The sequence below is a fragment of the Rhinolophus ferrumequinum genome, chromosome 28, assembly GCF_004115265.2.
Source record: "Rhinolophus ferrumequinum isolate MPI-CBG mRhiFer1 chromosome 28, mRhiFer1_v1.p, whole genome shotgun sequence".
NCBI classification, from domain to species: Eukaryota; Metazoa; Chordata; class Mammalia; order Chiroptera; family Rhinolophidae; genus Rhinolophus; species Rhinolophus ferrumequinum.
This window is the reverse complement of record NC_046311.1, coordinates 1,327,826-1,351,158: the sequence shown is the minus strand read 5'-3', so window position 1 is coordinate 1,351,158 and position 23,333 is coordinate 1,327,826. Positions and strand designations below refer to the sequence as shown.

The 23,333-nt window shown below is 56.2% G+C and overlaps 1 protein-coding gene across 8 annotated transcripts in view; it reads left to right on the top strand.

Annotated features, from left to right (window-relative positions):
- IL16 (interleukin 16) overlaps positions 1-23,282 on the top strand; it is a 72,332-nt gene extending 49,050 nt beyond the window's left edge. For 5 of the 8 annotated variants that reach the window (XM_033100247.1, XM_033100249.1, XM_033100252.1 and 2 more), the window contains 13 exons: positions 2,441-2,514; positions 3,080-3,296; positions 4,050-4,167; positions 5,927-6,059; positions 9,360-9,447; positions 10,077-10,537; positions 16,790-16,940; positions 17,728-18,799; positions 19,990-20,149; positions 21,821-21,922; positions 22,349-22,604; positions 22,817-22,942; positions 23,047-23,282. In XM_033100247.1, the coding sequence (XP_032956138.1) occupies positions 2,441-2,514; positions 3,080-3,296; positions 4,050-4,167; positions 5,927-6,059; positions 9,360-9,447; positions 10,077-10,537; positions 16,790-16,940; positions 17,728-18,799; positions 19,990-20,149; positions 21,821-21,922; positions 22,349-22,604; positions 22,817-22,942; positions 23,047-23,240 (3,152 nt within the window). In that variant the 3' untranslated portion in view covers positions 23,241-23,282. Of the gene's footprint in view, positions 1-2,440; positions 2,515-3,079; positions 3,297-4,049; positions 4,168-5,926; positions 6,060-6,091; positions 6,180-9,359; positions 9,448-10,076; positions 10,538-16,789; positions 16,941-17,727; positions 18,800-19,989; positions 20,150-21,820; positions 21,923-22,348; positions 22,605-22,816; positions 22,943-23,046 lie in introns of those variants that run through there. The other 3 variants (XM_033100248.1, XM_033100254.1, XM_033100253.1) reach the window with 3 other exon arrangements.
- The last annotated feature ends 51 nt before the right edge of the window (positions 23,283-23,333 follow it).

Sequence of the window (23,333 nt, the reverse complement as noted above, 5' to 3'; positions counted from 1 at the left end):
TCACCGCCAGTTTGTGCTGCTCCATCCCTTCACCTTTGTCACCCAGCTCTCCAGCCCCCCCCTCTGGCAACCACGAGCTTGTTCTCTTATCTGTGAGTCTGTTTCTGTTTTGTTTGTTCATTTATTTTGTTTTTTTAGGTTCCAAATATAGGGGAAACCTTAGGGTATTTGTCTTTATCAGTCTGATTTATTTTACTGAGCATAATACTCTCATAATCCACGTTGTCACAAATGGCAGGTTTTTGTATCTTTTTGTGGCTCATACTTTGTTGTATGTATGTACCACCTCCTCTGTCTCCATTTGTCTATGGATGGACACTTACGTTGCTTCCACATCTTGGCTATTGTAAGTAATGCTGCAGTGAACCTATCTTTTCAAATTAGTGTTTTACGTTTCTTCAGATAAATACCCAGGAGTGGAATTGCTGGGTCATAAGGTGGTTCTAATTTTAATTTTGGGGGGAACCTCCCCAGTGTTTTCCACAGTGGCTGCACCGATCTGCAGTCCCACCAACAGTGCACGAGGGTTCCCTTTTCTCCCCATCCTCGCCAGCACTTGTTGTTTGTTGATTTATTGATGACACCATTTTGACAGGCGTGAGGTGGTAGCTCATGGTGGTTTTTATTTGCGTTTTTCTGATGATCAGTGACATTGAGCATTTTTTCATATGTCTGTTGGCCATCTGTGTGTCCTCTTTGGAGATAGGTCTATTCGGGTCCTCTGTCCATTTTTTAATTGGGTTGTTTGTTTTTTTGTGTGTTGAGTTGTTTGAGTTCTTTATATATTTTGGATATTAGCCCCTTATTGGATGTATCGTTGGTGAATGTCTACTCCCATTCAGTAGGTTGTCTTTTTGTTTTGTTTTAGTTTGACGTAGTTCCATTTGTTTATTCTTTTGTTTCCCTTCAGCGAGGAGATATGTCAGAAAAAAATATCACTAAGGGCGATATCAGAGACTTTACTACCTATGGTTTTTCCTAGAAGTTTTATGATTTCCGGTCTTATATTTAAGCCTTTAATCCAGTTTGACTTTATTCTTGTATATGGTGTAACAAAATGGTCTCGTTTCATCTTTTTCAATGTATCTGTCTAGTTTCCCTAAGACCAGTTATTGAAGAGGCTGTCTTTACCCCAGTATATATTCTTGCCTCCTCTGTCATAGATTAAATGACCACATAGGTGTGGGTTTATTCTCGGCTCTCTATTCTGTCCCCTTGATCTCTGTGTCTGTTTTTCTGCCAACATTATGCTGTTTTGAGGACTGTAGCCTTGTAGTATAGTTTGATATCAGGTAGCGTGATACCTCCAACTTTGTTCTTTCTCAGGATTGCTTTGGCTATTCGGGGTCTTTTGTTCCATGTTAATTTTGGAATCGTTTGTTCTAGTTCTGCGGAAAATGCCATTGTTATTTTGATTGCGTCGAATCTGTAGATTGCTTTGGGTATAATGTGGACTTGTGTCATTACAGAAAGAATACAGTGAAAGAGGAGAACAGTCCACGAGATAGTGGCCAGAATTGTTTCAGGGCACGAAACTTAGCACATAACAATGAAACTGCAGACTGTCAAAGGTGAAGAAAAAAATCTTAGCAACAACCAGAGAAGAAGGATGTTGGGTCTTACGCAGGTGACAGCCGTTCTCACCAGTAACAGTCAGGTCAGAAGGCCATTGAAAACCAGTGTTTGCATCTTAGTTGCCCGGGACAGTGCTGGATATAGAGAAAGTGCCCCTTGTCTGTGTATTGAATAAATTGGAAGGGAGAAAGTGGTCTGTGGCTGCAGAAACAACTGCTGTGTTAGGTGCAGTGTTGAGAAGAAGTGAGCTGGAGTGAAAAGATCCGAGGCCGAGTTCTGGCACTCCTCTGAGCTCACTTTCCTCTTCTGCAAAATGAGGCCAAGGCTGCATTCGGAGCACCCAGAATTGGCCCTGGGGATACAGCGTCTGACGAGAAGAAGTCCGTCCTCAGGGAAATGCTGTCCCAGACGCAGCGACACTGCCTCTGCTCATTGGTTGCCATCCAGGGCGAGGAGTGCATGACGGGTGCCAGGGCAGTGCCAGGAAAGGCAGCAGGGACTGAAAGATGGACAGCGCTGGGTGACGAAGGCAGAAGGACGATTTCATTGAGAAAATGGCACAGAAGCAAACATTTAGCTGGAGAGACCCCTGAGCTAAGGCAGGTTGTGCTGTGTCAGGAAACGGCTCGTGGGAGCAAATGGAGTGAGGGAAGCAGGTGAAGCCAAGACCCGGGCCACGTGTGCCAGCGAAGAACCTAGATCTCCTCCCGGAAGCTGAGAGGTGGCAGAGAAGGCCCGTGCTTCTGCCCCTCCTGCTTCCGGGGGGCGGGGGGCACTGAGCAAGACGTCCTCACGGGGCTCTGCACACGTGCAGATGCCGGGCAGCTGGCGAGACTAGAGTTCAAGGTGTTGGTCGTCCCCACAGGTGATGAAATCCTGGAACTCAACGGTGAATCAATGGCTGGACTGACACATCAGGACGCTTTGCAGAAGTTTAAGGTGAGCCTGGTGAGGACGGGTGGGTCCTCAGGCAAAGGAACCATGGTCCCAGCATCACCCTCCTTCATTCCCAGCTACAAACACAACCTGTAAAACCACAAGACAGCGACACACAGGGACGCTTCCTGTGCAGCACCCCAGTGGTGCTGGTGTTGGCTCAGTGTAGGAACAGCCCCGACACAGACACAGCGGGAGCGACCGCACTGGGACGGGGGCGGTTCCCACTACTTCAGATGTGCACATCTGTTTTACAGTCTGTGCGTGTTTACACTGATAGATTTACAAACTGGTTTTAAGTTTCGAAGGCAGTCACTAAAAGGCACTTTGGAGTGTCCATGTAGTTACAGACTCGAAGGTGTCTGTATACACGCATGTTGTCGTATGTGTAATATGTCATATCTGTGTATCTACTGCAGTTTATAACCTCTGTGTATATGCGCACGGACATCACACACACACGCACACTGATGACACACGCGCACGCAGACACGCATGGTCCCTTGTGGGCGGCTCCCCCCTCGCCCCGAGCCACCCTGGAATGCTGCAGCACCCGCTTTCCTTCCAGCAAGCAAAAAAGGGGCTTCTGACCCTCACGGTGAGAACGCGTCTGACGGCCCCCCACTGCCTGAGCAGCCACTTGTCACCTCCACTGTGCCGCTCCCTGAGCTCCAGCACCTGTGTCACCAGGGACAGCAGCTGCTTCCTCGGGGCACAGCCCGCGGCTCCCGCCAGCACGGCCAAGCCCAGCTACAGAGTCATGGTGGAGGTGTCCCTGAGGAAAGGTAGGAGCCTTGCGGGGGCCGTGCCTCCCCTCGCGGGCTTCCCTCACGGGAACCGGCCAGTGCAGCGCAGCGATGTCTCTGAGCAGATTTTCGGGCCCTTGCTTAGCGGAAGGCCCCGGGCTCTGTTTGTAGCAGCCCAGGCAGTACGCCGTCCGAATCCGGTCCGTGCGTTCTGGTTTAGGAGCCACAGAAAGCAGAGCAAACAAACCACACACACACAACTACACGCGGTGCCCCGCCCTCCCGGTCTTTGTGCACTTGACCTTAACACCCCTAGAAAGTGCAGGCCACCGTTGTCTGGCCCCTTAACGGGTCTCGCTGTTTACATCCTTGGCCCACAGAAGCCGTCATGTCTGTAAAGACAGAAACGAAGTCCCGTAGCCCATTGTTCAGGACCATGGGTGTAGGACAGGCCCTGGCGGCCGTGTGCCTGCCGCGTGGCGTGCCGCTTCTCCCCGTTGGGCTTCCGGGGCTGCACGCCCCATCTCCGTGTCCCTGCTTCCTTGGCATTCCAACTTTAGCCTGTGTGGTGCCCTCGGAGGCCGGAAGTGGCCGTCCTGCTGTGTTCCAGCACATTCCCTGTTCCTTGTCTGCCTGCGGCCTAACAGTCCCGGACACCCTCCCTCCCTGGTGCTCCCCTCTCGCCTGGATCCCTGCTGCTGACGGGGGCATATGTTTCCTGCGGGCGGGCAGGCGGGCTGAGTACCAGGGTGAGTGGGGACCCTGTGAGTCACACCCCCGTTCCGCCTCCAGAGGCCGGCGTCGGGCTGGGCATCGGCCTGTGCAGCGTCCCCTACCTGCAGTGCGTCTCGGGCATCTTCGTGCACACGCTGTCCCCGGGATCTGTGGCGCATCTGGACGGACGACTCCGGTATGTCCCTGTTCCTGTTCCTCAGCAGACGGGAGGGACTGAGAGTGGTCCAGCTAAGACTGAGGGCCTGCTCCCCTCAGCGTGGACCTCGGGCCAGCGTGGACCTGCCCCTGGGGTTGGCAGCAGCGGAATCCGAGGCCAATGAGAACCTGTGTGTGACAGGCCCGGTGCCGACTGACAGGCCCTGCCTCAGGGAACACCAGGACGAAACAGCAAACGTGAGGGAGTCACACTGAGTTCAGATTTAGTTAATGTGGGGTGAAGAGTGACGTCAGAGGGATGTCCAGAGCTTACCTGTGCCCTGTATGTAGAGCAGGAAGCTCACAGGCCTGAAGAAAACAGTGTCAGGCATTCCAGAAATACTTCTTCAGAAGTAACTTCCAAGAAAAGTACAAATCTAAAATTTCTTTTCAGTCAGTGATCTGAATTTAGTGGCAACAGTCTTTCCCGGTTCAACGTGCTACAAAGTTCATGCTCGCCCGGCATCCACATGCAGTGTGTCTCCTCTCGTGTAATCTGTCTTCATCTGCCTGTCCTCTCACTGGGTTTGGGTTCTGCTCCATCAGCAGAGCTTCACCAGATTTGGAAAGGGTTTCCTGTAACTGCAATGAAAGGCAAACTTCGTGGGAACGGAGCGCTGAGGGAGCTTCTGAGCTGTGCGGGGGGCTGGGCTCTTGTCACCGGGGGCGTAAGTGCGGACTCCGTGATTGTCTCAGTCAGTCCTGCCCCCTAGACCTGCATCTGGGTAGGGGTTGTTCTGGAAGCTTCTGCTTTCCTTGGCATCCTGTGTTATACGGGCGTGGTGTTCCGTTACATCAGTGGAAGTGAGCACTTGCATTTCAAAGGCGAAGGGGGACCAACTGAACAGAAATGTAGACTGGGGGACAGTGTGATCAGCGTCAGGACACCCGGTAACCAGCGAGGCCAGAGGTCGGCAGACGGGCCCGCGGCTGTTTTCTTAAATAACATTTTATCGGAGCAAAGCTACTGTCCCATGTTTTCCGTGGCTGGGTGCTCATGCTACATGGTGGTCGAGTTGTTGTGACAGGTGGGACGGCCCCAGGGCCTAACGTATTTACGATTTGGCCTTTCTGGAAGGACTTGTTTGCTCCCTGAGCAAGGTCTTACTACCGAGGAGATCGGTTTTCCCTCTGTGCCTTAGTTTCCTCGTCTGTGAAACGAGGGCCATGGAGCGTGTAAATCTTCCGTGTGCCCATGCAACGCCATCTGTTCCAGCTCCTCTTTGTCTGTTTAGTAACTCGCTTTCCTCCTTTCAACAAGCGTGAACTTCCTCGTCTTCTCCCCTTGTTTCTGTTGGCGAGAACCTCAACTTCTCCTCCCCCCAGTTATTTCTTTTTCACCTTTCACACATGTCCCACCGTCCCCTGCGCCATTTGTCGTACATGTGCGAACACAGAGGCCCACAGGGAGGAAGTGACGGTTCCATCCTGGTGAAGAGGGTGCAGCGGCCCTCAGCCTTCCAGGCGCAGTGAGTGGGTGAGGGAGGGAGGCCGCAGACTCCGTGCTGTCACACTGGGCCCTCAGGGTGTGGAAGGTCCCGCTGTGGGCGCTCAGCGAGGTGGTGAGCGAGGCAGGAGCGCTGCCTGTTCCGAGTTTGGCAGCTGACCAGGCACGTGTACTTACAGATGTGGCTTTCAGGTGTCATCCAACGGCCCCGGCGGGCGTGGGCCCCGGGGAAGTGACCGTCCCGGCAGCACACTGACGGGCTTGCCCACCGCTTCCTGTTCACGTCTTGCAGGTGTGGTGACGAGATCGTGGAAATCAATGAGTCGCCTGTGCCCTGCATGACGCTGAATGAGGTCCACTCGGTCCTGAGCCACTGTGAGCCCGGCCCCGTCCCCATCATCGTGAGCCGGCATCCGGACCCACAGGTGACATCTGCTTTGGCCACCCCTCCCCCCAGGCTCGCAACACTGCCTGTGGCCCCAAGTGTGTGTGGTGACAAGGTCGGCAGCACGGGCGACGGCAGTGGCTGGGGCTCTTGTAGTTGGGTGAGTGACAGGCTCTAGCGCAGGCAGAGCCCTGCTAGTGGGTGCAGGAGACCCCTCCAGCCACGCGTCCAGTGCGTGCCCTGTGCCCTGCGTTAGAGGCGCGTTCGTGGTCCACGGTCCTGCCTGAAGTCACGGTCTGGCTGGAGAGCCCGACATAGAAACAGCTGCAGCCCAGGGCAGTCATTGCTCAGGGAAGGCCAGGGGATGGAAGGGAGGCTTATAGGACACAGGTGTCAGGAGAGAGGAAGGGCCTATCCTGAGTGGGGACACAGCTCACAGTCGCGGAGTCCTGATGTCACCGAACCAAACCGGTGGGTTCCTTGCTCATGGTGCTCGGAGAAGCCAGAGTGTAAGGAAGGCAACAGGTTTGTTTGCAGAGAAATACCGTTGGTTTGGCTGCCAAAAGGAGACCGGAGACAAGGCTCAGATCAGTGTCCCCAAGGAAAGCCTTGAAGCGAATTTAAAGACAGGGGTTCAGGAGGGACTGAACGTCACATTTGTTAACCCTAATTCAGGGTCTTTCTTAAAGGGCTCTGGTGACAACAGCAGCACGTCTCTGCCTTGAGTTCTTTGGATCTCGGTTCCGTGTGCTCCTCTGGGTGCTCTGCACCCAGACCCCAGTCAGCTGGCCTGGGTTTGGGCATCCTTGTCTATTCCAGTCTCTCTAGATCTGCAGGCGTGGTTTCGGCGCAGGGACCTGTCAGAGGGGAGTGGTGGTAGGTTATTCTCTGGGCAGCGAGGTCTGTAGCTGTAGTTGTAATGTGTTCCGTTTCCGTTTTTTGTGTTCCTGGACTGTGGCGGACAGGCGGCTGTGGGTGGACTTGAGTTTGTCAGTGACAGCGTGATCCAGCACGTAAGGGCATCAGGAGGCAACACCGGGGAGCCACAGCCCCCTACACCCTGGGCATGAGAGGGCAGCGGAGCGTGGCTGAGTATTTAGAGCTTGGAAGAAGCCTGCATGGTGCCACCACCACCACCAGGACAGGGAATGGAGGGGCGGATGGTGTCAGTGCCTGGCAGGAGGTAGCAGAGCCGGTGGGACGTCCCGCAAGACAGGGCAAGGCCAGCGGACAAGTAGATTTCGGGCTGGTAACACTGGTCGGTGGGGTCGAGGTTGGGCTGAGCTTGGGAGCTAAAGCCATGGGCGTAAGGAGGTCGCTCTGGGGACCTGATGATAATCCTCAGCACTGTTTGCTCCATGTGGCATGGGTGCCAGGCCTGTTTGCCACAGATGCCACGCAGACCCTCAGCTTCAGTTGTCCAGTCCCGTGAAGTCCGCATGGGAACCTGGGGCTGAGAGGAGAGGAACTTGCCCGTCGTGTAGCTCAGTGGAGAGGCTCGGACTGAACCCTGCTAAAGCCGTGACTCCCAAACCCAGCATTAGTGGGACAGAGTGTAAAAAAGTTGTGTGTGGCGTGGGCCCCAAAGCCTGCTCAGCCCGCAGTGAAGCACATAGGAGCGGAGCAAACGCCTTACTTAAGGGGAGAGTGGGGCTAAATCTGTAGGCAGCAGGAGAAAGGGGTCTCCATTTCCGAGTGCCTGTCCGTGCCCTGGGTCAGTACGGAGCAGGGTGTGGGGCCAGTGCTGGCTGGAGGGACGACGGGGCACACACACAGAGGCCCGCAGCTGCTCAGACAAGGGAGCCTGCTCCTAGAGGAAAGGTGGGGCTCGGGCAGCAGAGACCACACGGCCCGGCCCACATCCAGCTTAGCCGCTTAGTTTTGGTGACTTTGGAAAATCCATGTAACTCCTCCAAGGCTCAGGTTTCTAGAGTCTGAAATGGGGGGTGGTCTTCACCTCGGGTCTGCTGCGGGGGGTGATCTCCCCTTGGCACGCATGGCGCCCAGCACTGTGAGTGGTTCCTTACTGTGTGAAACAACTAAGGTAATGTTTCCCGTGTTCGCCTTTCTTAGGTGTAAGTGCAGTCACACTATGGGGCAGCGTCACCACCGTCATCGACCAAAGTTTTCATCTTGCAAAACTGAAACTTGGTCCCCATTGAACAACTGCCCCCTCCACACCCTGCCCCGCATCCATCAGTTATAGAACGTTCTGGAACCTGTCAGACAATCCTACAGTGTGGGAGCTTTTGTGACTGGGTCATTTCACTTACCACGATGGCCCTCACGGGGGCCAGTTGCTCCTACGGTGTGGCGGTTGTGAATTATGCTGCCGTGGACGTGGGTGTGCAGCTCTCCCTTCGTTGCGTGTGTGCCCAGACGGCGTACTGTGCGGCAGCCGGTGGCCGTTACGTTTTCAGTTTTCCGAGGACCTACCAGCCCTTCCCACAGCGGCCGCACTGTTTCGTAGTCTCACCAGCGGGGCCCAGGGCTTCCAGTTTCTGCACCTTTAGCAATCCCGGCCACTTTCTATTTTGTCTCGATAGTAGCCATCAAGGCTACCGATGGGTGCGAGGGGGTGTCTCACTGTGGCCTTGACTTGCATTTATTTCCCCAACACTGGTGACGCTGAGCACCGTTTCATGTGCTCACTGCTCATTTGTATGCCTGTTTTGGAGATATGCCTATTCCGGTCCCTGTCTGTCTCTGTTGAGTTCTCAAGTTATTTTTAAAAAACCCTGTCGTCACCTGACTGTGAAGCAACTTGTAAGGTTGTCATTGTGTTATGGAAGGAAAAACGGGGGCTCAGGTTAAGGACGTTGTCTAAATGTACACAGCAGGTGGGGGAGGTGGGACTTGAACAGGTGTGTTTGACTCCAAGACCCTACTCTTAATGGTGACTGATGGCAGTGACGGTACGTGACAGTGAGATGGCAGTGCGGTCATGAGGATGGTGCTGGTGGTGCTGGTGGTGGTGACGGTGACGCTGGTGACGTCCCGACAGCACCAAGAAGAGAGTAGCTTCCAGGGGTGAACGGCGAAGGGGTCACTTTGTCTGGAGTTAGGAAGGAAAGAAGGAAGGAAGCAGTGTCGGGACGTTTGCAGAGTGGAGATGGGCCACCTTGACAACCCGGTTAGGGACAGAGTTTGGACATTACCCAGAAGTTACGAGGGAACCGTTGATGCCCAGGGTGTGTCTGCAAATGGAATCTGTTAGCTATTTGTGAGAGTGTCGGAGGGAAAGAAACCAGAGCCCAGGGGCTCAGGTGGGAGCTGGTCCTGGAGTCAGAGCCTGACACCGCGTTTTTGTGGCTTATTTGAGATGATTGGCGTTTTCTAGGTCTCTGAGCAGCAGCTGAAGGACGCGGTGGCCCAGGCCTTGGACAGTGTCAAGTTTGGGAAGGAGAGACATCAGTGGAGTCTGGAAGGTAAGGGAAGTAGTGAACTTGAGTTTGAAATATCTTTGCCTTCTTGGAGAGCTTTGAGGTTAGACATTAACTCACGCTGTACCCCAGGCTTCGTGGACCAGCTTGGCTTATGGACAAGGGTGGAAAGCTGGCAGTTCACTAGGGAAATGCGGCTCACATTTCTGGGTGGGGAGGCACAGGATTTCACATGCATGTGAACTGAGATGAGAGAACATGCCTTCGTCCAACCCCCTTCAGAGCTGTGCTGGTGGCACAAATGGCTGGGCCTTTCCTGCCTCATCACCAGCAGTCACTGAACGTGGGCCGCCTCTCGGGCGAGGTGGCCGTCTGTACCTGGGCCAGTCTGCAGGGGGTGGGGGGACAGCCGTAGGCCACCTGCCACTGCACTCCATGTCACTGGGACACCCAGCCCTTTTGATGGCCCAGCGGGTGGGTTGTACGTGGTGTCCTTGTCGTGGAGATAGAAATGGTGAAGGCTTTTCCCAAGCAGTCATTCGGTTCCCCAGGGACCAAAGCCGAGTGCTGGGCTCCACGTGCAGAATGAGCTCAGAGGAGCAGCAGACGTGAGCGGGGCGGATGGCATGTGCTGTCTGCCCAAGCTCAGGTGTGGGGTTCACTGTGCTTCCCAGCAGGCGTCAGAAGGCTGGAGAGCAGCTGGCACGGGCGGCCAGCCTTGGGCAAGGAGCGAGAGAGGAGCTGGGCAGCGCCCCCTCGCAGGGCTCCGAAGGTCATGACGCGCTCCAGCAGTGACAGCAGCTGCATGTCCACGTCCCCCGGTGGGAGTCCCAGCAGTGGCGGACAGCAGCAGCTGTCGGACCTGGAAGCGAGGACACACGGCCTGCCCCTGGGGCAGGAGCCTGGGCTGCTTCCCGCGGCCGCGTCCGGGCCCCTGCTCTGTGAGAAGCAGGACGGCCACCCGCCCCTGAGACTGAAGAAGTCCTTGGAGATTTTCGTCAGAAAGCCGACGTCCTGCAAGCCGAAGCCTCCACCCAGGAAATACTTTAAAAGTGGCACTGACTCGCCTAAGAGTCCGGAGGAGCAAGAGACCACGCTCTGCCCGTCTGAACACACCTTGCCCACCTGTGGACAGGTAAGGGTCCTGTGGCCGAGCGCTGTGTGTCCAGGACAGGGTTGTTGAGCCTTGGGCAGAGTGTCCGTGCTGGTGACAGCTTTGTCCTCTGCAGAGGGAAGGGCTGGCCGCCGCGGGGCTTCTGGGTCTCAGGGTGGCTTCTGTGCGGGTGATTCTGTGGCGTCATCAGTAAGGGGCAGCAGAGCCCCCGGAGGGCCGTGTCAGAGGGTCTTCTGCACACGCACACACAGGCCTGCTGCCTGCTGGGGGCGCCACGCTCGCGACTGAACTGGGTCAGAGCCTTACTGTCCTGTACGTGATGGGACTTCCGCGAAGCGGCCGAACTGGCCTCTATTTATTTCTCAGGTACCTTTTCCTCCCCACTCCTTCAGACGTGGAGCTGGGGGAACCCAGGCTGTCCCAGCCTTCGTTTCCGTGTGTGTTCACTGCGTCTCCCTGTCCTGTGACCGCCTGTCCATGTCACCCCTAGGGGACCTCGGTGTACGTCCTCTGTAGTCCCTTCCACGGAGCAGAGGGCAGGCTGACAGGTGGGCCGGGAGCTGCTACACATTAGGTTCAACATGTCATGTGAACTGTCACACTGACGACTCACAAACACAGCGGGCAAGGGTGACATGAGCAGCTGGTCCCCAGCAGGCCGGTGGCAATGCCCTGTGACGTCTGTAAGGAGGGTGAGAGTTGAGCACAGATGGTAGGAATGCCCCGGGTGGTGCCTGAGGGAGGCCCTGAGTTGAGGTGAGCGGCAGAGGAGGGACTTTGTGAGACGCCGCCTGGTTGTGGAGGAGCTGCGCGTGGCAGCTGTGGCTGTTGGTGCTGAGTCAGCAGTTGGCTGAGATCGTCTTTTCCACTTGCTTATTTTTCAACTTTTCTTTGTCAGTTCTTTTAGTGATGTCTGTCGAAAACAGTACAAAGCTGGATGCTGAGTGTTGTCTTTGTTATCTTTTCTCACTCAATGTAAAAGCCTTATATCTGAGATCAATGTCCTTAGATTCACGATGATGACTGGTTTTGTGCAGTTAATACTTCCAACTTACTTTTATGCTTTTTAAATTCACTATGTTTTCTTATTTGTTCCTTTTACTGCCCTTTCCTTCATTCTCTCTGTGTGTCTCTGTTTTCCATAGCAGTTTGGAAATTTTTGAACTTTATTTCTTGTCTTCCAATCATTTCTCTCATCATTTTACCACGATTTAAATGTATTTTAGATCTAGTTAATTTCTAAACAGTCTATACCCTCTGACCAATACCAAATGCTTTCACATTCCTTCCTACTGCTCAGTCGGGATGCTTTCTGATTTGAGTTTCTGTTTCATTTAAAAAAAACAAACTCTGCATTTTCTTGGACGTAAATAACAGAAACAAAAAAACATTTGTTTCTTTTCTCCTCATGTCATCTCTTCTTACCATTTGGAATCCTCTTAGGGTGTCACTGGAATTTAGAGACACACCCGCACGACACATCGTCCCAATGATGACGTGTCACACGGAGGGAGGCACAGAGTCCCCATAGTCGCCCCCCCGCCCAACACCCAGCGTGCTCCCCTTCTGGTCACCTCTCTACCCCCACGACACGCCACAGAGTCCCATTCCAGCCCCCCTCCTGCCCCCAAACCCAAAAGAAAGACAAGCAGACACAGGTTTGCTCGGTTTATTACACTGACACGTGCGTGGTGAGTGGGGTCTTGATGCGCCCACGGGAGCGTCCTTTTCCTGCAGGCAGACGTCTCCCTCCCTCAGAGGTCATCTGCACCGGGGTACTGGACCCCCCGAATCTTGGCTTCTAGCATCCCCCTCCCCGTCCTAAGAATCCACATGAACAAAAAGCATGGCTTCCCAGCCTTTCGTCCTGTTCTCCCCTTCTAGCCCCATATTCCCCCGACCTGTCCCCCAACACACTTCTTCCCCTTCTAGCGTCCCCACTGGCCTCCTCTCAACTCCCACAAGGCCCAGCTTGCCTCTCCTTCTAGTCCCCACAGCACCCGACCTGCCTCCTCTTTCAGCCCCTCAGCCTCCTTCTCCCCCGAAACCTAAAACAGAAAAACAAGCACTGACGGACCCGGACACAGGCTTCCTAGGTTTGTTACACTGACCTGTGTGGTGTGTGTGAGGGGATTGAATGTACCTGCCCCCAGGACCCCCCTTCTCCTGCAGTGCAGACGACACCCCCCACAGATCCTCCTTACCCTGACACCGCACCCCCAAACCTTGCCTTAGAGCACCCCACCACACCCCCACTAATAAGCACACACTAACGCGCTGAGCAAAAAGCCAGACTTCTGGGCCTTCTGTTCCTGCTCTGCCCCAGAGTGCCCCCTCTAGTCCCCTGAAACCCGACTTGCCTCCCTTTCTAGCCCCCACTCTATTCCACCAAAACCCAACAGAGAACAACTAGTATTTTTCCGTGACCGCCATGCAGAATGCCGCTCACAGCACAGGCGCCTGACTGCGGCCTCCTGGTAGGACTTCCAGAAGCACATGTACACGCCCCTGGCGCTGGTTGCAGAGTCGTTACACTGTGGAGGACAGCAGTGCGAGTCCCCGGAGAAGTGGGACAGCACACCCCTTCCTGACATTCTCCTCATGAGATGACATCATCACCACCCTCTCTGTCCACCTCAAACCAGCTAAATCAGTGATCACGAAACCCTCCGTCAGCCACACCGCAACTCACACGTCTCCTCAGACATCAGGAAGCTACACAGGACCCACTGCCCAACGGTCCCCCGCGGACTGACGTCCTCACGTCTGCAGGACTGCTGTCCCCGGCGGACTCGCTATGAACGGTCTGACAGCCCTTTTCCAAGGGTTACACAGCGCCTCCCACCATAAAGGAGCCCATCAGCAAACCCAAAACTACAGCTCTTCTGACTCCAGAATGTTTATGCAAATCAGTCTCCCAGTTTCCAATAATAAAATCCACTCGAGTATCCAACCGAAAAGGTCTAGTCAAGTTGTACCTCTCTTTTTGCATTACGTTAACCCTAACCCGAATTACATTTAGTTTCCACAAGTAATCTTTGCAATCACAACACCAGTAACTATGGATGAACAAGTAACCACTACCAGTGAAGGAGCAACTTCTTTATTGACAAATCCCAAACTGACCCAATCTCCTAACCCGTTACAGACAGCTTCCTCCTCCTCTTTTCAGCATGCATAGAGTTAACGCAACTTCTGTGGTAAACCAGACAGAAACGCTCCCAGGACGTTAGCTTGGAAACTCAAACCTCCGGATATTGTTCACTGGCCACAGTGGTTGTACACCAGACTACTGGCACCTCCCTTCAACCGCCTCCCCCCCCCAAAAAAAAGCAAGATACCATCAAATCTAAAAAAGATCCACCAAAATTCATCACAACTCCACAACCCCTCGACTGGCAGTCAACCCAAGTGGCCCATACATTGCTGAGGATTTTGAGGAAAACCCTCCACAACTGACCGCGAAACTCCTCCTCCAGGACCTGTGCTCAGTGCTCTTACCTAGTCCTGGAGTCTGTCCATCACCAGTGACCTGAGAAAACAGCGTTGTACCAGCAGCTCATTCACTGACCCGCGGCTCCATCCCCTCTCTGCTCACGATGAAACCTCAGGTCTTTCGGGAGTCTGCCCCGCCCTGCAAACCCGAGCACGCCTTTCCTGGCGAGACAGCACACATGAGGCACTGTCGCCGCTCTCCTCTGTAAGCCCCATCGGCAGGGGCGTAGATCACGACTGAATGCGGCGCCATTTTTGTGCCCGTTGCTACTCGGGGACGAGGCCTACCTACAGCTCGGATCTCACACATTTGCAGAAACCTGGCACATCACCACGACCTTACTGTTTACTGGGACAGCAACGGCACTTACAGGTCACGTGCTGCCCCCAGGTCACATCTGAGGACCAGCAGCCCTTACCTCCTCTCGGCAATCTGTCCCTCACGTCCGGCCTGGCCTTATGCAGTGAATTTGAGGAGGATTCTCGGCCTTCTTCTTTCTCCTTCCTCTCATCCGCTCAGCTCTGGTACCACAGCACCTGCTCGTCCTTCAGGACACGTGAACATTCGCCCCCACGGGGGTTCCATCAGGCACACAGAAAATTCCGTTCCCCGCAACTGCACAATCAGGGGTGTGCTAGGACTCTTACTCCTGACTCGAATGTGACTAATATTACCCCGTTTTCACCCAACCGCTGAGGAGACCCAGAAGACTCCGCCCGGCCCCCCCCACACACATCACAGCTGCACGTGCCTCTCTCAGCCTGTGCAATCCGACCGTCCACTCCACACAGGCCAGCATCACCGGGAGTAATACAGTCATTGATGGCTCAGGACGCAGCTGGGACCTCCAGTCACGTGCGTGTGCAATGACTGGGGCGCCGGTTACGATCCCATAACCACAAGTACAGGTCAGTCCATGGTTACAGGACATAATGAGGATGTAGGCCATGCAGACGTCATGCTCCCGTGTGCTGGCCCACACCGGTAACTAGCTGAGCCAGCCCCACTGCTACCCACCCAACGCCCGTGAAACCCGATACACTGCGTAATTGTTAACATCTTGCCAAGCCAAACAAACAACGTCAAATACACAATGATACACAAGGCCTCGCTCCCACTCATTCTGTATCGACACACAGACATTCCATATACTGAAGCAAATTCACTAACAAAATTCTACTCAACCTGCTAATCATAGAACCACTCAACAGAAAAAAAAAAACCCTAGATACAAACATGCTCCTTTAACGGTTTTCCACAGACAGCTACCCCCTCAAGATCTGTGATTTCTTTATCTTCTACAAACCACTACGTGCATCGATGCCCACGAATCCCCCCCGAATCTGTCTCCCCAAATTAATATTCCTTTGTAACCACCGTCGTCTAAATATAACCTAGACCCTTCACCCGTTCATGCAGCTTAACAGTGAAAGCAAGGCACGTAAGATACCTAAATGAGTTCACTTATTCCATAGACACATAGGGCTGGTCCTACCCTTCCTTTCAGTTTTTAGTAAGAGTCCACGTGCACCCAGGACGAAGGCCTGTAAGTCGGCAACAACTGCAAGGCGGAGGGCCAAGCACACTTACAAACATGTCCTAACGCCCTGCCTAAGCACGGGACACAGCAGGGGTGAGAACTCAGCTGCAAACCAAAGTTGGACTAAGTTAACCAAGAAGGGTTGGTAGATTTCGTGCCAACCATCGCAGTTATGCGTTTAACCCAAATTAATAAAATACAACATAAAGCATATTAAAAAAGATTTTCAGCAATAAAGTTCCATTCTGCCCTAGGCCCTAGACAGCTGTAGCTGAAACAAAAATAAACCACAACAGTAGCTTCACAGCCCCTGACTACACGACCGTTAAGGCCCAGACTGGGATGGGATCCCCCACTTTGCTCTGCTCGAAACCCAAACAATTTCTGTAGCAACATGATTTGTGAGAGCGCTACCAGCAGTAGCCTAGAACTCAAAGAACGGGGCGGTGCTGTACGTCCCTGCAGAGGGGCCCGTCCTACAACCCATAAACCCCCGTCCCTTGCTAACACAGCCTGTGCCACCACGCTCAGCAAACACTACAAATAGTACGTGTGTGATCGCTAGGTCAGGGTGTCGCTTGTGGGGGTTGGGATGGAAAGAAAAGGGCTACGTAACGTTTTCTACTTCAAGAACAGTATTCTTTACAAAAAAGGTTTTGTGAAACCAAAAACTAAAGGAAGATTTAGAATTAAAAATAGAAGCTTGACTGAGTCAGGCCATGAAGCACCCAGGCATCACCTGTCACCCTCCTCAAATACCAAAAAAATGTATGTTTTCAGTGGGGACATCCACGCATGGGTGTGTTCTGTGAACCTCTGCTTATACCACCCGTACAGCAAGTTGTGTGTACTTCACGGTAAGATACCTGCCGGCTCCTGAAAGGTGTCACATATCGGCTCTTCCATCATCATGATGTTTTGATTTAAGACTCATTTGGTTTGCATTGTCACAAATGGTGATCTTGTGTTGAAATACGGCATTTTTTTCCTAATTAAAAAAAACAAACACCAAAAACCTTTGATTTTTGTTAGGGAAAAAAAAAAGTATCATCAAAGAACTTACGCTTGTTGCATCCCCGGTAGGAGGAGTCCTGGCGAGGGAGGCACTCGTGTCGTGTCGGGGACGCAGGAAGGACCCTCAGTGCGGGACCCTTATGGGGGTGGCCAAGTGCACCCTCGCCTCTCACAGCTGACAGCTACCGTTCTGACACGGCCTCGCTTCCTGTTTACACCACAGGAAGCCAGAGAACTGCTGCCACCGCTGCCACCGCAGGAAGTCACAGCAGGGAGAGTGTCCCACGCAGCCGCCTGCCACCCAGGACCTGCAGTCGTCCTGCAGACAGCGTCCCAGTCAGAGGCCGAGCCAGGGAGGAGAGCCGGCAGCTCAGGTAGGACCGTCCCCTTCCTGAAGGAAGGGCCATCTGGACCAGGCGAGTGAGCAGGGACGATGTGAGATCAGAGAAGTCCATGTGACGTGATGGCAGGACTGGGGCTCGCAGGTCGGGGCCCCGCGGCTCGGTGGCGGCAGGGTGCTGGGGTGCCGGGGAGGAACGCAGGCCGGCCAGTCACCGGGAGAACAGCCCCGGGGAGAGGGCCCGACTCCCCCACCTCGGCACGGGCAGCTGCGTCCCGGGCGCTCAGTGTCGCCTGTCTGAGAGGCCGGCCGCACAGCATGGGCCGTGTCCGTCACCACCTGCGTGCGTGAGAAAGGTGCACCTGGTGATGCTCACACATCACTAGTGGACTCAGCGCCTCGGTGGGAACCAGACAGGAGCTTGGCCTGCACGGACGGGGGGCAGGGGGCGGGAGAGGCTGAGCATGACCATGGCCACACAGGCGGGCTCACCCCGCCACCCCGGGGCACAAAGATGGCCACTCACCCTTCCGATTGCTGGGTTCCTCAATTAGAAAAAGCCACCCAGCGACCACAAACTCGGAGAACCCTCCCAGCTCCAAAATGCTAGCATGCTGTGAGGTCACCCTCCCCTCTGCTTCTGCCGTCCTGCCTGCTGCAGCTTCACCCAGGCAGTGGCTCCTAGGTCGCTGCACCCCCAGCCAGGGCTCGGCCACTGTGTCACCCCTCCTGTAGGACCCTTCAGCTTTGAGAATAGAACTGAGGAAGAACACTCCGGGTCAGACGTCCCGCAAACCTCTGGCCTTCTCTCTCCTCCGCAGTGACGCAGACGTCCCCAGGGAGACACCCGGTGCTGAAGAGGCAGGCTCGGCTGGACTGCATCCTTGACAGCACCGCCGAAGACCCCTGGGTGAGAATTTCCGACTGCATCAAAAGCCTGTTCAGCCCCATCATGAGTGAGCACCACGGACACCTGCCACTCCAGCCCCCCGTCAGCCTTGGTGAAGAGGAAGGGACACAGGGCCACCCTGATGGGAACCCCCTAAAGCTGGACGCCACCAGCGATGCTCCCAAAACTTACACATCCACAGACAGCAGCGTCGTGAAGAAGGGGCCTCCTGTGGCCCCCAAGCCAGCCTGGTTCCGCCAAAGCTTGAAAGGCCTGAGGCATCGCGGTCCTGACCCCAGACCATTGCCCGCGGCCTCGTGCACGCAGGCCACTCCCGCCCCCAGGGAGCGCCTGGGGCCACCCGCGCGGGCCTCCAGCTCCATCAAGCAGAGAATCAGCTCCTTCGAGACCTTCGGCTCCTCTCAGCCGCCCGACAGAGGAGCCCAGAGAGTGACCCCACAACCCCCCAGCTCCTCGGGGGAGGCAGCAAAGCCTCCTGTGAAGCAAGAGGGAGGACGGATTCCCGGCTTCCTGGGGCGAGGGGCTCCCCGCGCTGCGGAGCAGCCAGCCCCTGGTTCCCACACGGCCACGGAGGCCAGCGACCCAGGTGTGCCAGGAACCCCCCCTCCGGGGCGGGTGCCCAGTCCCGAAGCCCGAAGCCCTGACCCCGACCCTCTCCTGAAGCTGCTGTCCACGCAGAGCCCACCGTCTCAGGGCTCAGTGGTGAAGGTGCCCAGCCAGCGGGCACGGAGCTTCCCGCTGACCAGGACCCGGTCTTGTGAGGTACAGCCGCTGGACGAAAAGACCTGTAAACTCTACTCCATCAGCAGCCGGCTGTCATCGGCTGTCATGAAGTCCCTGCTGTGCCTTCCCTCCTCGCTGTCTGGTGGCCAGACCCCCTGCAGCCCCAAGGAAGGGGCGTCTCCAGTGTCCTCGTCCAGCGAGGCCCCAGCTGCGAACAGCTGTGCTGGGGCGGGGGCCTCCGACCACGGCTTCTCTGTCAAGTGCGTTCACTCATGGTTTCTCTTCTCATCCCCGTAGCTTTGAGAGGTTCCCAGGGGTACAGAGGGTGATTCCACCTACTCTTTTCCATGCGCACGCCTGTGACACCGCTGCCGTCCTGGCTCAGGACATGCTTTCACAACCCTGGTCTGGGAGGTGGGGGCCTGCCTGGGCATGTGGAACGCTGATGCACGACCCACGTGTCCCCCCCGCCACTGGCCAGAGGAGCAGACTGAGCCAGGTGGTCTCTGGGGACTTCTTGCTGCCCCTCCCTGGGCTGGCAGTTAGCACGTCTGGGTCCCCAACCACAAGCAGGCCCCTTCTCTCTGGGGGGTGGCGACAGGGCTCCCCACGGTGTGTCCTGGCCTCTGCTCTTCCCTCTGTAACGGCAGCCATTCTCCTTTCTCAGTTTCCTTGGTGGTGGTTCTGCTGAGAAATGTCTGAGGCCCACAGGCCCATCACGCCCCATCAGGTCCCAGCTCTGCAGACGGCCTGAGAGGGAGCAGGAAGGCCCCCTAGAAGGCAGGCACTCCTAGAAGAGTCCACCCAGACCCCGAGAGGTGCCGTTCACATTGCGCAAACCAGGGCCTGGCTCCTCGTGGCCCAGCAGCTTTGTCCTGTTGGGCCCGCGAGGCTCACCGTTCGCATCTGGGCCGCGGGGCCCCTTCCTTGTGCAGTTCTGTCAGTCAAAGGGAGGAGCAATCCCCTAGTACTGAAACCAGTTTCGTGCAGAATAGGACGGAAGTTGCAACAAATAGCTGCAGACACCCAAATGGCTCAAAACCCAAAGGCTGGCCACCTGCTAGCACCCTTTGGAGTTGCAGGCACTGACGTAGGGCAGCCAGATGCCCGCAACACCTGGGGGTGGGGTGGGGGGGGCGTGTCAAGGGCACCAGCTGCGGGCCTGCCGGGTGTGGCGGCTGTGACCTGCCTGTGGCACGGTGCCCACCTGTCCAGAGCCCCAGCTGTACTGTGGGTGAGCTGCCAGGACTGCAGCCAGACACACGTCACCTGTGGTTTCAAATCCCGATCTCGACCCTTCGTGGCCACGTGACCAGACAAGTCCTGTGCCCTCTGTGCGCCCGAGTTCCTTGTGGTGGCAGGGGAGGGTGCCGGGCTCTGTGCTGCCGTCACTGCAGTACGTGTCACTCACGTCACGGCTCATGCTGTGTGCTGCTTCTCCTCGTGACAGCCTTTCAGAGCTGAGAGAATACACGGAGGGTCTCAGTGAGCCCACGGAGGCCGACGACTGTGCATCCCCTTCCTGCCAGTCCGTCATCTCCCTGCTGAGCTCGGAGGAGCTAAAGAAGCTCATCGAGGAAGTGAAGGTTCTGGATGAAGCGACACTGAAGGTGGGTCTCAGACAGACCCTCCCCAGGACAAAGGCTGGGCTTTGCGGTGTGGTCGCCTCCTCAGGCCAGAGGGGAGGTCACTTGAGGAGCGCAGGCTCCTGGAGGCTGGAGAAGGCAGCAGGCAGGGCGACGCCAGCCCAGGGTGGCCCTGCCTGCGACAGAGGGGAGTGTGTCGCTGTGTCACAGGGAGACCGTCTGCGGGAAGGGAGCTGTCACTCATGAAGCGTTATCAGTCACGGCTCATTGTATCTTTTCAGTTTTATCAAAGAGAAAGGGGAGGCTCGAGGCCTCGCAGCCTAGGGTTTCTCTCCAGGGTCTGTGCTGTCTCGTGGGTGGCTGGCCTGCGTGCGTCTCCAGGGACACGCTGCTTTGCAAGCAAGCAGCGTGGGTCTCAGCTCTCTCCCTGGACTTCCCCTGCACACCGAGAGGTGACAGGTCCCAGGGCTGGCTGGGGCGCACACTTCATTCTGAAAGTTTCACTTCCCACAGTCCCAGCAGTGCGTGGAGAGGAGGAGGCGGTGGCCAGGCAGGCTAGGCCAGCCGGGCTCAGAGCAGCACCCTCGTGGGCTGCCCGGGGTGAGGGGACGGGCAGGCATCAGACTGTATTCCCCGGGACATGACACCCTGGGTTGTGACTCCTCCGCCCCCAGGGCTTTCTGTGAGTGAAGTAGGAGGCAGAGTGTGTGTGACAGAGGGCGCTGTCCTGCCGAGGGTGTGACCAGGCAGCAATTGCTGCCAACCTGACAAGGCCTCTCAGGCCACTTGGGTAAAAGCTGGAAGGTGGGGACCAGGTAGAGGCCGGCCGGTGAGCTCCGTCTGCGCTCATCCCACCTGGGACCTGGGACGCTGAATCACGAGGCCACCCTGTAGGACAGCAAGTGAATTCTGTGCTGTGAGGTTGTCCCCAGCACCACGGTGCAGACTGGGGCCTGGGAGCCACGCGGGCCTGTGGGGGCGTTTTATTTGGTCTGCGTGGGGCTTTTTAAATTATCAACTGTGGTGGTTATGGACCGGAATCGAAACCGGACCTCGGGCTTCCCTTTTCCAAAAGGGAACGCCTTGCACCCCATGCGGCAGCGGGCCCCTGAGCAGAAGTGCTGTCCAGCTCGCACTTCCTTTCAGTCCTGGCCTCCCACCTCTGCCCGTCCTGCCTCACGTGCTGGAGACCCCAGGGTGAGACCAGGATGAGCCTGTGACTTGAGATAGCGCAGAGGGGCTCCCTGGCTCTGGGCGCCCCCATCCAGGCCAGGAAGCGCTGTGTGCCTGGGGGACTCGTGGGCACGTGTGGTCTGGGCTGGGCTTCCACCGGGCTCGCTGGGGACAGGAGCAGCCAGGTCCCGCTGCACAGCTCTGACCCCCGGGCCGCAGACCCGCCCCACACTGAGAGGGCGGAGCTGCGTTACCCAGCACGCTGGGCTTTCCGGTGGGTGTGGACGGGGGACGCAGGGGAGCTGCACCTGTGGCTCCACACCGTCGTTTTTCCTTCTGAGCTTCCCATGACTCCAGGAAGTACAGTCCTCTCTTAATGGACGATGACACAGGTTTGGACAGGTGACGTACCTGGGAGCAAGCTGGGGTGTGAGACCGAGTCAGCCTGATGTTAAAGCACTTGTTGCGTTGTTGGCGCTGTTACAGGAAGATGGTTTTTACTGTATATATTTCCTTCCATAGCAACTAGACACCGTCCGCGTCACTGTCCTGCACAAGGAACAGGGGACAGGCCTGGGCTTCAGCCTGGCAGGCGGAGCGGACCTGGAGAACAAGGTGGTCACGGTGAGTGGCCCAGTGACGGGGCCTGGGGGGAGGCTACCTGCCAGGGAGGGGCCCGTGCCGGGGTCCCAGGAACGCACGACACCAGGCCACTGGGCAGCGGTTAGGGTGGCATCTGACTGGCAAGCTGTCAGGATCCATCCTTTTCAGGAAGCACAGTAACCATCACTTACGTGACCCCTAGTCAACCCTCACCATGGTCCTTCAGTGAAGAGGTCTCTGTACCCCCAAAGCAGCTCTGTCCACCGCTGTTAATGGTCTCTGCCCCGAGTAGGGGAGGAGGGCATGCTGGCCCGCGTCTAGCACACGACTAGTGTCATTTGCTTTGGCCACGAATCCTCTGGACTAACTGGTTCACATGCTCTCCCCGCAAGGATCTCGGTCTGACACGGGGGCGTCCTGGGTCCTGACTTCCCTCGGTGTCCTCAGGTTCACAGAGTGTTCCCCAACGGCTTGGCGTCCCAGGAAGGGACTATTCAGAAGGGAACCGAGGTTCTTTCCATCAACGGCAAGTCCCTCAAAGGGGCCACCCACAGTGACGCGCTGGCCATCCTGCGCCAAGCTCGGGACCCCAGGCAAGCGGTAATCGTCACCAGGAGGCCACCGCTGGAGGCCACGACTGACCGGAGCTCCCCTGACTCTGCCGCCTCATCCTCTGTGGCCAGTGACGTCTCCGTAGAATCCAGTAAGTTCTCCCAGCCTGGCAGAGCCCTGTGGGCCAGGCCTGTGGGGCTGCGCTGTCATTTGTGGCCCTGAGGACTCACCGCCTGCCTGGCGTGCTGCCCGAGATGTGTGTCTGTGCTCACACATCCCAAGCACCTTCCTGCTAGCTGGACGCCAAGGGTGTCTGTGGCCTGGAGAGGAGAGCGTCCCTAACAAAAGCCCTGTTTTCCTCAGCGGTAGAGACCACAGTCTGCACAGTGACACTGGAGAAGACCTCTGCTGGGCTGGGCTTCAGCCTGGAAGGAGGGAAAGGCTCCCTGCACGGGGACAAACCTCTCACCGTTAACCGCATTTTCAAAGGTACACTGCACGTCTGGCTGTTTTCTCCCCAGTTGTGGGTAGGAGGTAACTTTCCTTGTCCCCCTGTCAACTGTGGAACTCTATCTTCTTCTCCCTCATCCCAGGGGCAGCCTCGGAACAGAGTGAGACAGTCCAGCCAGGAGATGAAATCTTACATTTGGCCGGCACGGCCGTGCAGGGTCTCACGCGCTTTGAAGCCTGGAACGTCATCAAGGCGCTGCCTGATGGACCTGTCACAATTCTCATCAGGAGGAAGAGCCCGCAGTCCGAGGGGACCCCAGCTGCCGGGAACCCTTAGGCAGAGTGCCGACGCTGACGCCAAAGCCACAGCATGTGGATTCTCAGGTCACAGTTAACCCCTGCCCCGCCCAGTGTGGACCTTCTGGGACAC